The sequence below is a fragment of the Sardina pilchardus genome, chromosome 16 (genome assembly GCF_963854185.1).
Source record: "Sardina pilchardus chromosome 16, fSarPil1.1, whole genome shotgun sequence".
NCBI lineage: Eukaryota > Metazoa > Chordata > Actinopteri > Clupeiformes > Clupeidae > Sardina > Sardina pilchardus.
The window spans coordinates 14,825,816-14,838,165 of NC_085009.1; the positions used below are offsets into that span (position 1 = coordinate 14,825,816).

A 12,350-nucleotide genomic window follows, 5' to 3' on the forward strand; every position below is an offset into this window, starting at 1 on the left:
CCCACAGCTCAGGCTAGTCCTGGACATTTTTTTTTTTTAAAGGCAAAAACTCTTTATTGGGAGGATAAGTCGACTTGAAAAATAACTAGACTTGTTTCAACAGCCAACCAAGTAACAATTAGCCTACAAATGACACACACACTCACAAAAGAAAGAAAAAAAAACTGAAAAGAGAGAAAAAAAAAGACTTGAAATTAAATCGAGATCAGGAGGAAAAAACGTCAACAGCCTGTTTAAGAGAAGGAGAGTATGAAAGGGTAGAAAAAGAAGAGAAGAAAACATGTTTACAGGTGTTAAAGACACTCTCAGCAGCAGACGTTGAGCTTCTGACCACACTTGCTCATCCCTGTTCGTTCTACTCCTTCTCATACCATCTCACCACAGTCCTGTCTTTCGTTTTCTTTCGTTTGTTTGTTTGTTTGTTTGTTTTTGCACTTGGTTGTTGTTGTTGTCATTGTTTCAGTGCCATCCACATGCAAGCTTGCGTCTTCTCAGTCCTCTTGGACGGTAGCCATTTTGAATCAGCCAAGACCGTATTTCCCCACACATTTCATCAGCCCCTGCTGTCTTGCCGGTTGTCTGGCCCCCTTTTCTCCTTTTGACAGTCAAGTTTTAGAGAGAGCCATTCGCTGTTCCTTACGAACTAAATTCATATTCCATAATTTAATTTAATTGGGCCGCAATTTGGCCGTTAGAACAGATTCTTAGCACAGAGCACTTCCTATCTCATGGAAGAGCACAATAAATAACCAATAGAAGGTTATCAGTGTGGTATTTAGACTGTTATAATGTTCTGTGCCCCCACAGAGTACAGAAATTGCTTATTGCTGATTAGATTTAACAAAAAAAAATGAAACACTATACAGTGTTGCTGTTTAGCAATACTTTTTTTTTCTCTAAGCTCTCTTAGCTTGACTGTATTCTTGTCCCAGACATTGTTTACTTCATTATTGCTGTGTAAAGTCTTCCTCCAAGACCCATGGATGTCAAGCACTGTTTGAGAAGGATGAAGGTCACGGCAGACAGTGCCATCAGTGTGCCTCTATGGTTTTGTGCAAAGGTTCATGGGAAATGTAGTCCTTCTGAAGGATGTGGCCCTCATATGTGAATGTGAGCTTCAGATTTTTTTTATTATTATTCTGGATAAATTATTTACTTCACCTTTTGCATTGAAAAAGCCAATATACATTTTTATATGTAATTGCGATGACAAATGCGCGGGTGTAACCCGTTCTTCTTCTTCTTCTTAAAAAAAAAGATCATTTGATTGTATGTCAAGACATTGTGACAAAAAATTCTGTTCCTCCCCCCATTTCTGTAAAAGCTCCATAGCATATCTAGAAGAGATATTTTTGTTTATGTTGCCAATTTGATCAGTGACCCACTCTATTTTACCAGCGCATTTCTCCCCATTTTCTTCTTAATGAGTTTTCATTGGCTAACTTATGAGGGCACGTCATTTTAACTTATTGCAATGGTGAGGACAGACTTCTGCTTGCAATGTAAATCATAATGTGAAAAACATAGGGTTTGTTTACCCAGTTGCTGCTTTTTTCGGTAATTAATTTGTATTCTTTGTCCATGTTTATAATATAAAATATTTTTGTTTTTTTTTGTTTGTTTGTTTTTTTTTCGTTGTACAGTACAGGCTGTTACGCACCACAAATCATATCTTCCTGATTTTGTTAAAAAAAATCAAAACACAAAAAAAGTTAAAATAAAGAGACTGTATGCACATTATATGAAATGCCTCGCCATTACGTCTTCTATTTTTAACCACACAGGATCATTGAATCTCTGTATAATAACATTCCATATCTACACGTGCAGGCAAGTAAAATATCTCTAGCCACCTCTCATTGTATTTGTTATTATGTGATGCATGTCAGTTGTTTGTGATGGCTGACGAGCAGCTTTATTTATAACTGTAGAAATACTATTGATGTTTACTTCCTATGCTGTGCTATATCAAGATCCTATCTTAAGGTGTGTGTGTGCGAGTGTGTGTGTGCGTGTGTCCTTGTGTATGTGTGAGTGTGTGCGTGTGCCCTTGTGCATGTGTGTGTGTCTCTCAGCTGTATTGCGTCTCTCTCAGCTGTATTGCATCTCTATCACCTGCCTATGTTACAGTCAAAGGGGCTTGAATGAGAAGCATGGGAGTTCCATTTTCAATGGTTTATTTGGAGTAGGAAAAAAGTCCATTCACTGACATGTTATTGCAGTGTTGCATATTTACCCAGTCATACATTGTTTTTTTTCCCCATTTGTCCAAAAATAATAGTAATTAATTCTTAAGGCCAATAGTGTTTGCTTCACCTGTTTAAAATCAATAGGTTTACTCGACACCCACTGTTGCCCTTTTCACATACACATACACTACACATATACGCACTCTCACCGGCACCTTAGACCAGAGCCACAAGGGTAGATCAGGGAATGGGAATGGACACGAGAGAATTTTTTTAAATCACCAAGACAGGATGAGGAGGCTGGGTACTAAACAGGAAGTAAAACACATGAAAGTAGTGCAAAAAAGAATAACAGACCTTTCTCCCCTCTGAAAGGCTACAGTTTACCCAACAGGTATATATACACATACATCCCTCATACACAGAGAAGACTATGAAATCCCTCCCTCTCGCGTTGCATATTCTGTCATTTCGTTTACAGAACAAACAAACAAACAAAAAATTCCACCTTTGGAGGAAAAGAAAAAAGTAAAGCTTCATCCTTAAACCTTTACCTACCGAAGAGGAAACAACAGGCATAAGTTAATGGGTAAAGACCTCTCCTTTTAAAGGATTTGTGTGTGTTTTGTATTTGAAATTGTATGGCAGAGAAAATAAGACTTTGTTAACAGCGTACTGTACGTCTAGTATACTGTAACGTATTCTAAAAATCTAAGTGCTGAAACTGTTGCCTGTGCTCCCTTCTCCGCTTTACTGCGTTGGCTGGGATCAGAAGAAAATGCAATATTTGCTCTCTAACTTCAGTTACTTCACACAGTGAGTGTAGCTGTGTGCTGTGTAACGTTGCTATCCAAGCGGCCATTCTCGCTCTAAGGTATAAGACTGGATGGTGAGTGATTCCTTTATAAAACTGGTTACATTAACAACAACACATAAGCTGGATAAGCCAAGATGATGTAAAAAGACCGAAGATGAAACCAATAAGAAAAAATTCAAGCTTTACCCAATTTCTATCCCCCTCAGTAGACATACATACACACACACACACATTCACGGACAACAAAAATATAAACAACTTGCAAAACATGTTCTCAGCCATTGTTCATCTATACATCACACCTTACTTTCAGACATGGAATTGACCCCTGCGAGATTCCAGCTAGCTTCAGTGGTAAAAAAATCTTAAATAAACAAAGAAATAAATAGATAAATAGAGACAAATAAATAAATAAATAAACAGACACTAGTCACAAAAAGGTCAACACCTTCTTGTCAAACCTTCAAAGGTTGCAAGGGCTGCATTTGTAATCTTTTCTTCTTTTCACTATTTTTCACATTTGAAAAAAGACTCAGTACGAGTAAAGAGAAAGCTACGGTGTATGCTGAGGTCCAATGGAAAGTGTGGAAACTGCTTTACAGGCTTGTAAAGATGGGGGACAAATCTGTCACTGACCCTGTTTAAAAACGGCTGCGTGTGTGCTTGAAAAGGTTCAGTTGCTGACTGAAGAAAGCTGCAGAAAGGTTGGAAGGTTTACAGAAACCAACAAACCAACTAAAACAAACAAACAAGACCATATCTCTATTTGTTTTGGTAAATAAAAGGGATTTAAAAACAAGCATCCTCTCTGAGGATTTCCGTTTTCAAAAACAGAATGTTTTAAAAAAAGACCTCACACTTCTTTTTTCTTCATTTCTTTCTCGTCCATTCCTTTGAAGATTGATGGGTCTCGAACCAGCCTACGCGACAGAATAAAAGAGGCCGTACCACGGGACTCAACGACAGGTTTTCAGAGTCTAGTGTGGGCGCAGCAGCTGCAAAAATTAGAACCCCCCCCCACACCAGTGACTGAGGCACTCCAGCGAAGCCAGAGGAAAATCAGTGGAGGAATTGACAATCCAGGACAAAAGAATAGAGAGATACAGAGAGAGAGAGAGAGAGAGAGAGAGAGAGAGACAGAGTTCATGGACAAAAGAAGATAGAGAGAGAGAGAGTTAGAGCTCATGGACAGGATTGAGGCCACATTTTTCTGTCTGGGTGTCCAGGTTGGTTGGTGTGGAGCAGGATGGAGGAGAGAGAGAGAGAGAGAGAGACAAAGGATCTCCTCGCAGGTCAAAGGGCACTGAAGTGGAGGGATGAACACAGACAAGAAGGGGGACAAGATGGCGGTAGAGGAATGAGAATCCATTCTTCTCCACTCTTCCCATTTCTCTCTTCGCGGGTTCGTTTTTTTCCTCCGCCATTCAGAACTTCTTGGGTCCCCAGGCCGACGTCTGTTTGGGAGCCACGCCGGTACCGAAGGTGGGGAAGTCCTCAGCACTGCTCATGTCAGGAGCCTGCGGAGACCAGGCAGAGATGCCCAGGTGAACACACAGGTAGCAATACATTGTTGTCTTCCATACTGTATATAAAACAAACTGCTACAACAATCATAAGCAATAATTCCCTTATTATTTGTGGTGACCCTGACAACCAATCACTTAGACCCTGTCCATATTAAGCTAATATAAGCAGGTGTTCCAGACACCACCAACAACAAACACTTCTATGGCTTTTCAGCTTTTTCAGAACAAAATAAAAAACTGAAAAACAATATTAAAATGATGAAGTGGACGGAGATGGTTTTCACCTCGAACATATGTATTTGTATATACCCAGCTTAATGTTGGGCTAAGTCCGGTAAATTGGGCCATTAGCTAAAATGTGCCAGGATACGGTTGGAGAAATGGGGATTTTCATGGCGAATAGGGGACTTTCATGCCAAAAAGTGCCCCAATTTACCTGACTTCACCCTAAACACAGCCCTAAGGTGCTTCACACTAGACCGTTTGGACCAGGGAACAGAGACTAGCTGGGTCAGGGCTGGGGGGATACGGTCTAGTAAAACAAACTCTTAAGCTGATTGATACATGGGCCAACTTTTTGAGCAATATTGCTGGGCCAATGTTCCTCATTATTGTTATTAATATATGGCAACAGTTTATTTTCTGGAGCACTGTAATCACCGACAGGAAAATAGTCATCCAATCATCTAATCATAATAAATGGAACTGGTTATGTGGTTGCCCAGCAACATTGCTCATAGAGTTGCCCCATGTATCATCACCTTTAGATGGCGACGTGGCCTCACCTTGCCACCTGGGGCATTCCAGGGTGCGTCCCGAACCACAAAGCCTTTAGCAGCGCCCTTACTGTCCTCGTCTCCTCCCCCGAGTCCTCCTCCGGCCGACCGAGACGGGGGCTTCATGTAAGCAGCCATAGTCTCTGATTCAGTCACAGTCAGCATCTGTGTGTGTGAGCGAGAGGGAGAGAGGGAGAAAGAGAGAGGAAGGAAGAAAAGGAGGGGGAGAGAGAGAGAAAGAGGCAAGAGCAACAGAAGTTTAGAGACATTTGAGCTTATGTAGTGTGTGGCATGTACTTATTATATATTATATTATATTATATACCTTGAATTTCCCCTTGGGGATCAATAAAGTATCTATCTACCTATCTATCTACAGTATATATAAAAATAATCTATGAATAAAACCAGATGCCAGATTCCGCAGTGGAAACACTCACATATTCCTCCTCCAGGTTGAGGAGATGGTCGATGGCGTTGTCCACGTTCTCGGGCAAGCCAGTCACAGTCACTCGGTCTGGGTCATCGGAACCGGGCTGGGGGAACCGAATGTCCACCTGCAGAGGATGGAAACCCAGATCCCAGAATAACGAGGATAAGTGGACTGTATGACATTGATTCACAAGAATGAAAACAGTTATCCTATTTGTCTGGACAATTCTGTGAAAAGGAACGCTGACATGTCAATCCATAGATATGCTTACAGCAATACAAGAGAGGATACACACAAGAGTGAACTTAAACTCCAAAGCTCAACTGCTTTCACACAGATGAAAACTGAAGGGGAATCTTTCTTTTGACCCCCTCCCCCCATACACACACACACGTACACACACACACACAGGTGCTGAAGAGGAGTCTTTCCTCTCTCCACACACACGGGTACTGAAGGGGAGTCTTTCCTCTCAACTCCACACACACACACAATGGTGCTGAAGAGAAGTCTTTTCTCTCAACTCAACACACACACACACACACACACACACACACACACACACACACACACACACACACACACACAGACACACACAGACACACACACAGACACACCTTGAACTCGTCCATGAGTTTGCGGATGGCCTTGCCGCGGGCACCGATGATGCGGGCGTGCACACGGTGGTCCAGCTGCACGTCGCCGCTGACCATCTCCTCCAGCTCGGCCACCAGCTGCTCGATGGCCACGCGCGCCTCCTCCGCGTTCCGCTCGTAACCCGAGATCACGATCACATCCTGCGGGGGGGGGGGGGGGGAGGGGGAGGACAAAAAGGAGAGGAGAAGAGATAAGGATGGAGGGAGGGATGGAGGGATGGAGGGATGGGAGGAAAAGGGAGAGGAACAGTGATAGAGAATAAATGAAAAAAGACAGATGGAGGGAGAGAGAGAGAGCAAGGAGGAAAGGACAAAAAGGAGAGGAGAAGAGAAGAGATAAGGATGGAGGGAGGGATGGATGGGAGGAAGAGATAAGGATGGAAGGAGGGAGGGAGGGAGGGAGGGAGGGAGGGATGGATGGGAGGGAAAGAGAGAGGAATAGTGATGGAGAGTGAAAAGACAGATGGAGGGGGAGAGAGAGAGAGCAAGGAGGGAAGGACAAAAAGGAGAGGAGAGAAGAGGAGATAAGGATAGAGGGAGGGATGGAGGGATGGGAGGAAAATAGAGAGGAACAGTGATGGAGAGTGAAAAGACAGATGGAGGGAGAGAGAGAGAGGGATTAAGGAGGGAAGGACAAAGAAAGGAGAAGAGAGGAGGATTGTGGAAAAGAGAGAACAGTGATTGAGTGAAAAGAGAAAGATGGAGGGGGAGAGAGAGGGTAAAAAGAAAAAAGATAGAGATGGATGGATGGACAAAGAGAATGGGGTGCAGAGAAGGATGGGATGAGACATGAGATATGACATGTCAGAACAACAGACGGGAGAATAGATCAAGATAAGATCAAGAAACCCAGCCCAAAAACAAATCAATAAAAAAGTACATGCATGCATGCAGACACACACACACACACACACACACACACACACACACACACACACACACACACACACACACACACCTGCAGTTCATCTCCCTTGTCTGGGAACTGCACGTTGACATCGTGGTCTTTGCGGATCTGGGAGATGACGGCTCCTTTACGGCCGATAATCTTGGGATGGAATTTGGGCGGAACCGAGAGGGTGATCTTGTAGCTCCTCAACGCCTGTGGACAGAGAGCAACAAAGAGAACGCCTCAACATCAGCAGAACAACACACATCACATAAAACATCACTGTTGCAACAAGCAACACACAGCGACAGAATTTCACAGAATCAGCTAGAATAATTAAGTATACTCTTTTGATCCTGTGAGGGAAATTTTGTCTCTGCTCTTATCCCAATCCGTGAATTAGTGAAACACACAGCACACTAAAGCAGTGAGCTGCCTGCTACAGCAGCGCTCAGGGAGCAGTGAGGGGTTACAGTAGGTGCCTTGCTCAAGGGCACTTCAGCTGTGGATGTGGGCATGGGAGAGCAGTGCTCAACCACTTCCCCTGTCCACATTTTTCCTACTGGTCATAGATCGAACCGGCAACCCTCCGGTTACAAGCCTGAAGCCCTAACCAGTAGGCCCCAAATAAACAGCTGACTATACAGCTGTGTAAAATTGTGTTGGGTTATGTATTAGTTCATTGGTGCCATGTTTGGATCTGGTTATCAGACCACTGGTCACTGTGGTCATGTGGTCATGTGGTCAGGTGTGGTTCGGTGAGATCTGGGCCGTACCCGGTCCTCCTGTTCCGCCTGCAGCTCTTTGACCCGCTCCAGCAGGCCCAGCTTGGCCTGGTCCACGTTGGTCACCTGACCTGTGATCTTGATGACGTCGGACTGCTGGTCAGGCTGAGGCACAGAGATGTTCACCTGAGAGAGAGAGAGAGAGAGAGAGAGAGAGAAATAGAAAGAGAGAGAGAGAGAGAAAGAGGGTCAAGACAGCACAGAACAGTAGTGTATGGATAGATATCTATGTGCATCACTTTTGTGATTTCTTAGAAGTGATTTAGCTGGCAGAGTGCTGTAAATATCACTAGAACAGTTTCCAGCTGAGAGAGGTTGCTGTAAATAGAACTAGAATACCATTTTCCCACTATTACACTACTGACCTCCTCCCTGACCCCTGACCCCCAAGCCCCTCCCACCCCCTCCAGCCCTCTCCCTCCACCTCAGCTCTACCTCGTACTCCTCCATCATCTTCCTGATCCCGTTGCCCTTCTGGCCGATGATGTAACGATGGAGATCATAAGGCACCTCTACATCTATCGTCACAGGCACCAGAGCCTAGAGAGAGAGAGAGGGAGGGAGAGAGATAGAAAGATAGAGAGAGAGAGAGAGTGAGGAAGAGAGGAGTAGAGGGGTAGACACAGGATGAAAAGGAAAGCCATTTATCAAACTGTGAAGTCCTCATAAAAACTTTACAGAGTGTGGCCAGTTATGAGCCAGTGCTCGAGGGCAGAGGTGCATTGTGGGAAATGTAGTCCTCACCAGCAGGGCTTGCCGCGCCAGCTCACACTTCTCCTCTCGCCCCGAGATGGCGATGATGTCACACTTGCGGGGCACAGGCTCCCCCTCTGGACTGGCGTCCCCGTTCTCCTGCGGGTGGGGCTCCTGACCTGCGGTCGCCATGGCAACAGCACATTTCACTTGAGATCAAAAATCCTTTTTTTTTTCCCCATCACTTTTCTTTAAGGAAAACAAATGGTTTAATTTTTTTTTTTTGCATTGAATATTTGAAACGTTAAGGTCACTAGTTTGCTGTTGCATCTCTCTGTCATCATCTGGATCAAAGAGAGCAGGAAAGAGCAGCAGATTTTAACTTTGCACAGCAAACTCCTCCGGCTACATTTGAAGAAGGCATGGAGTTTCAACAGGATCATCAGTATCATTTTTTGATGGAGAATTAATCAAACTCTCAGGTCTAACGTTATAGCAAAGATTGTTATGGAAGAGCAAGATGCTTCATCGGAAAGGCAATTCCGGGAATCCAGAAAACACAAAAACACTGCTCTGCATATCCCCCTTTATACTGTACAGACAGAGCAGAGTTCTATTGAAGTCTATGGATGCCCCCCCCCATGCAATTCAGGTTCCCGGGCCCCTTCTCAACCTCTCTCCTCGATCCTCATTGCTCGGTCCTCGAGGCTTGCTCCCACAGATCTATAAGAAACACTGGATAGACTATCCCATTGTTGGCGCCCCATCATCTAGATCAGTGGGAACGAGGACCGAGGAAGGAAGGGAGGATAGATAAAAAGACGAATGAAAGAGGCCCCTGGAAATGGCTTCTGATGAAGTATCTTATCTCCACCTTAACAATCTTTGGCTCTAGCTAGTGGGAGAGCATGCTGTCTGACCTGCGGACTCCTCCCTCTCAGGGAACTTGATCTGGACCTCGTGGTCCCGGGTGATCTGCTGGATGCGGCAGCCTTTGGGGCCCATCACGGCCCGGTGGTGCCGCTGCAGAATGGCCACCTCCACCGTCACCTGCGCCTCCTGGGAACGCACGGGTCAAAGGTCAAAGGTCAGCAGGGGTCATGAGGACTTGAAGTGGAACACTTGCCCAGTGACACACGTCCACTCAGCTCAGTGATGAAATACAATACCTACTACACATGTAAGGTAGGCAATATAAGGTAGGTCTTTAAGCTTCCCCAGTTCGCATACTAATCCACTCATTTGTACACATTAAACTCAGCTTTCCCAGTATCAGAAAACACACACACACACACACACACAATATATATACACACGTGCATATAACATACACTCAGGCGCACTCTAACACACACACAGTTGGATGAGTCAGTACCAGGTCCTCGATGATCTCCTGGATGCGGCGCTTGGCGGCCTCCACGCAGTCCTTGGCGCCCTTGAGCGTGATGCGGTCGCTGTGCGTGCCGGTGCGGGGGAAGCTGATGGCCACGCCGCCGTACTCCTCCGCCAGCTCCCGCAGCACCTGCCCGCGCCGGCACACAAAGTGGCGATGGTGCCGCGGCTCCACCACCATGCCGTCCTCCACCACGTCGTCCTGGAGATAAGACAAACAAGACAGACCAAATGGACACAGAAAGCCGGTCGGTCAATAAAGTCAGGTGTGTGATGTCTGAATATTAATAATCTAAAATATCACTGCCGTTCCCGTTCTCCTGCAGATGGGGGTTCCTGACCAGAGGTCGCCATGGCAACAGCAAATTTCACTTGAGATCAAAAATCTTTTTTTTTTTCCCCCCATCACTGTGACTGTGAGTAAGGAAAACAAATGCTTTAATTTTGAATTACAGCCCTGGTGGCTTACTTTCCCCAAACATGTACAATTTATCATAATATAATTTTTTTAATCATGACCGTGGTGATTCTTAAAAAAAATAGTTGTGACCAAACTCTGGTCCAATTCTTTAACTGCGCTGACATAAAACTATGCCATGACTCATGTCCTCTTTTCTCTCTCAGTGCTGATTCACTTCTCAGTAAGCCTGCCTCTGATTGGCTCTCACCAGGTTCTTGACCAGGATCTCCAGCTCCCGTTGGGCGAGCCGCACGGCCTCCTCTCGGCCCACGATGGTGATGAGCTCCTGCTCGGGCTCGTCGGGGGAGGGGAAGATGATGCGGGCACCGGTGCGGTCGCGCACCCGCCGGATGTTGGCCCCGCCGCGGCCTATCAGGAACTTGTGGTACTCCGGCTTGGCCTGCAGCTCCACCGTGAAGTTGTTCACTTGCTGTGGGAGACGGAGAGAAGGAAAAGGGTGAGACAGAGAGAAAGGAGAAAGAGAGGAAGAAGAGTGAGAATGAGAGAGAGAGAAAGAGAGCAGATAAGGTATCAGCCTGTAGTTCTTCCTGTAATGGAAGAAGGTTCCAGTAACACCAAGGTCACAACAAATATTCTGCAGAATGAATGTCTGCTAATACATAAAATTCCATAAATTCTTACATGCTTCTGCAGGTAGGCTATATGCCTAAGGCAATGCCTAGTCAATGTCCTGGTATAGCTGGAAACATCATCAAAGAAAATCCATACAAGCAAATTGAGTTTTTGACCTGCACTACCACTGTCGTACTACTTGCATGAAGATAAATAACTACAACTGCAATTAATTACAGCAACTTAAGAGAGTTTGAGTGTCTCTTTGATAGCTGAACTGGTGTTTAATCCTAATGCTGACTCACACACTATAGCTTCTGTCATTAAAGTGTATGATATTCCTCTTAGCTAGCTGGTGTAGTACCTGGCTTTGTTAGCTACAGTAATTGTATTTCAGAAACAACTTAATTTGATTAGGGACAAGGGCCATCTGTTGACCTTGGCACAGGGGTCACCGCATGTCAATGCCTCTTCACCTCCTCCCCTCTCATCTCCTCTCCTCCCCTCCCTTCTTCTCTCCTCACCTCCTCCTCTCCAGCCATCTCCCATCCCCACTCTCTTCCCTCCTCACCTCCTCTCTCCACTCTCCTCCCCTCTCCAGCCATCTCCCCTCCCCTCCCCTCTCCTCCCCTCTCTAGTAATCTCCCATCCCTACTCCTCCTCCTCCTCATCTCTCCTTCTCTCCTCACCTTCTCCTCGGCCAGCTGCAGCAGCTGCTTGCGGGCCTTCTCCACCTCGCCCGCCGGCCCGCGGATGGTGACGCGGTCCGACCCCGAGCCCTCGGAGGGGAAGTGGATGTGAACGCCGCCGCAGTCCTCCATCACCGAGCGCACCAGGCAGCCCTTGGAGCCGATCAGCGAGTTGTGCAGCTTGGCCGGGATGGTCACCTCCGTCTCCTTGATGTTGGCCTGAGGGGGAACCAGACCCAGACCACATTGTATTAACGTTGTATTAATGTCATAGGGCTAAACTGATGGAGGTAGTTCACCTTATTATTGTCAAAGCATAAGTGAGTAGTTCATCTGTTAGTTCTCAATTCCCGTTCCTTTCATTCATTCATTCATTCATTCATTCTATTAATGTCCTAGGGGTAAACTGATAGAGGTAGTTCACCTTATTATTGTCAAAGTACCAGCGAGTTGTTAATCTGTTAGCCCTAAA

At 45.5% G+C, this 12,350-nt stretch overlaps 1 protein-coding gene across 1 annotated transcript in view; it reads right to left on the minus strand.

Annotated features, from left to right (window-relative positions):
- Positions 1 to 2,160: 2,160 nt before the first annotated feature.
- The window catches only part of hdlbpb (high density lipoprotein binding protein b), a 25,899-nt gene continuing 15,709 nt past the window's right edge, over positions 2,161 to 12,350 (minus strand). The window contains exons 17-28 of the mRNA XM_062515914.1: positions 11,879 to 12,097; positions 10,825 to 11,046; positions 10,140 to 10,358; positions 9,685 to 9,823; positions 8,816 to 8,943; positions 8,507 to 8,611; positions 8,063 to 8,197; positions 7,356 to 7,499; positions 6,359 to 6,538; positions 5,749 to 5,865; positions 5,318 to 5,473; positions 2,161 to 4,523 (exon numbers count right to left, since the gene is read on the minus strand). Of these exons, the coding sequence (XP_062371898.1) occupies positions 4,431 to 4,523; positions 5,318 to 5,473; positions 5,749 to 5,865; positions 6,359 to 6,538; positions 7,356 to 7,499; positions 8,063 to 8,197; positions 8,507 to 8,611; positions 8,816 to 8,943; positions 9,685 to 9,823; positions 10,140 to 10,358; positions 10,825 to 11,046; positions 11,879 to 12,097 (1,857 nt within the window). The 3' untranslated portion in view covers positions 2,161 to 4,430. The remainder of the gene's footprint in view (positions 4,524 to 5,317; positions 5,474 to 5,748; positions 5,866 to 6,358; positions 6,539 to 7,355; positions 7,500 to 8,062; positions 8,198 to 8,506; positions 8,612 to 8,815; positions 8,944 to 9,684; positions 9,824 to 10,139; positions 10,359 to 10,824; positions 11,047 to 11,878; positions 12,098 to 12,350) is intronic.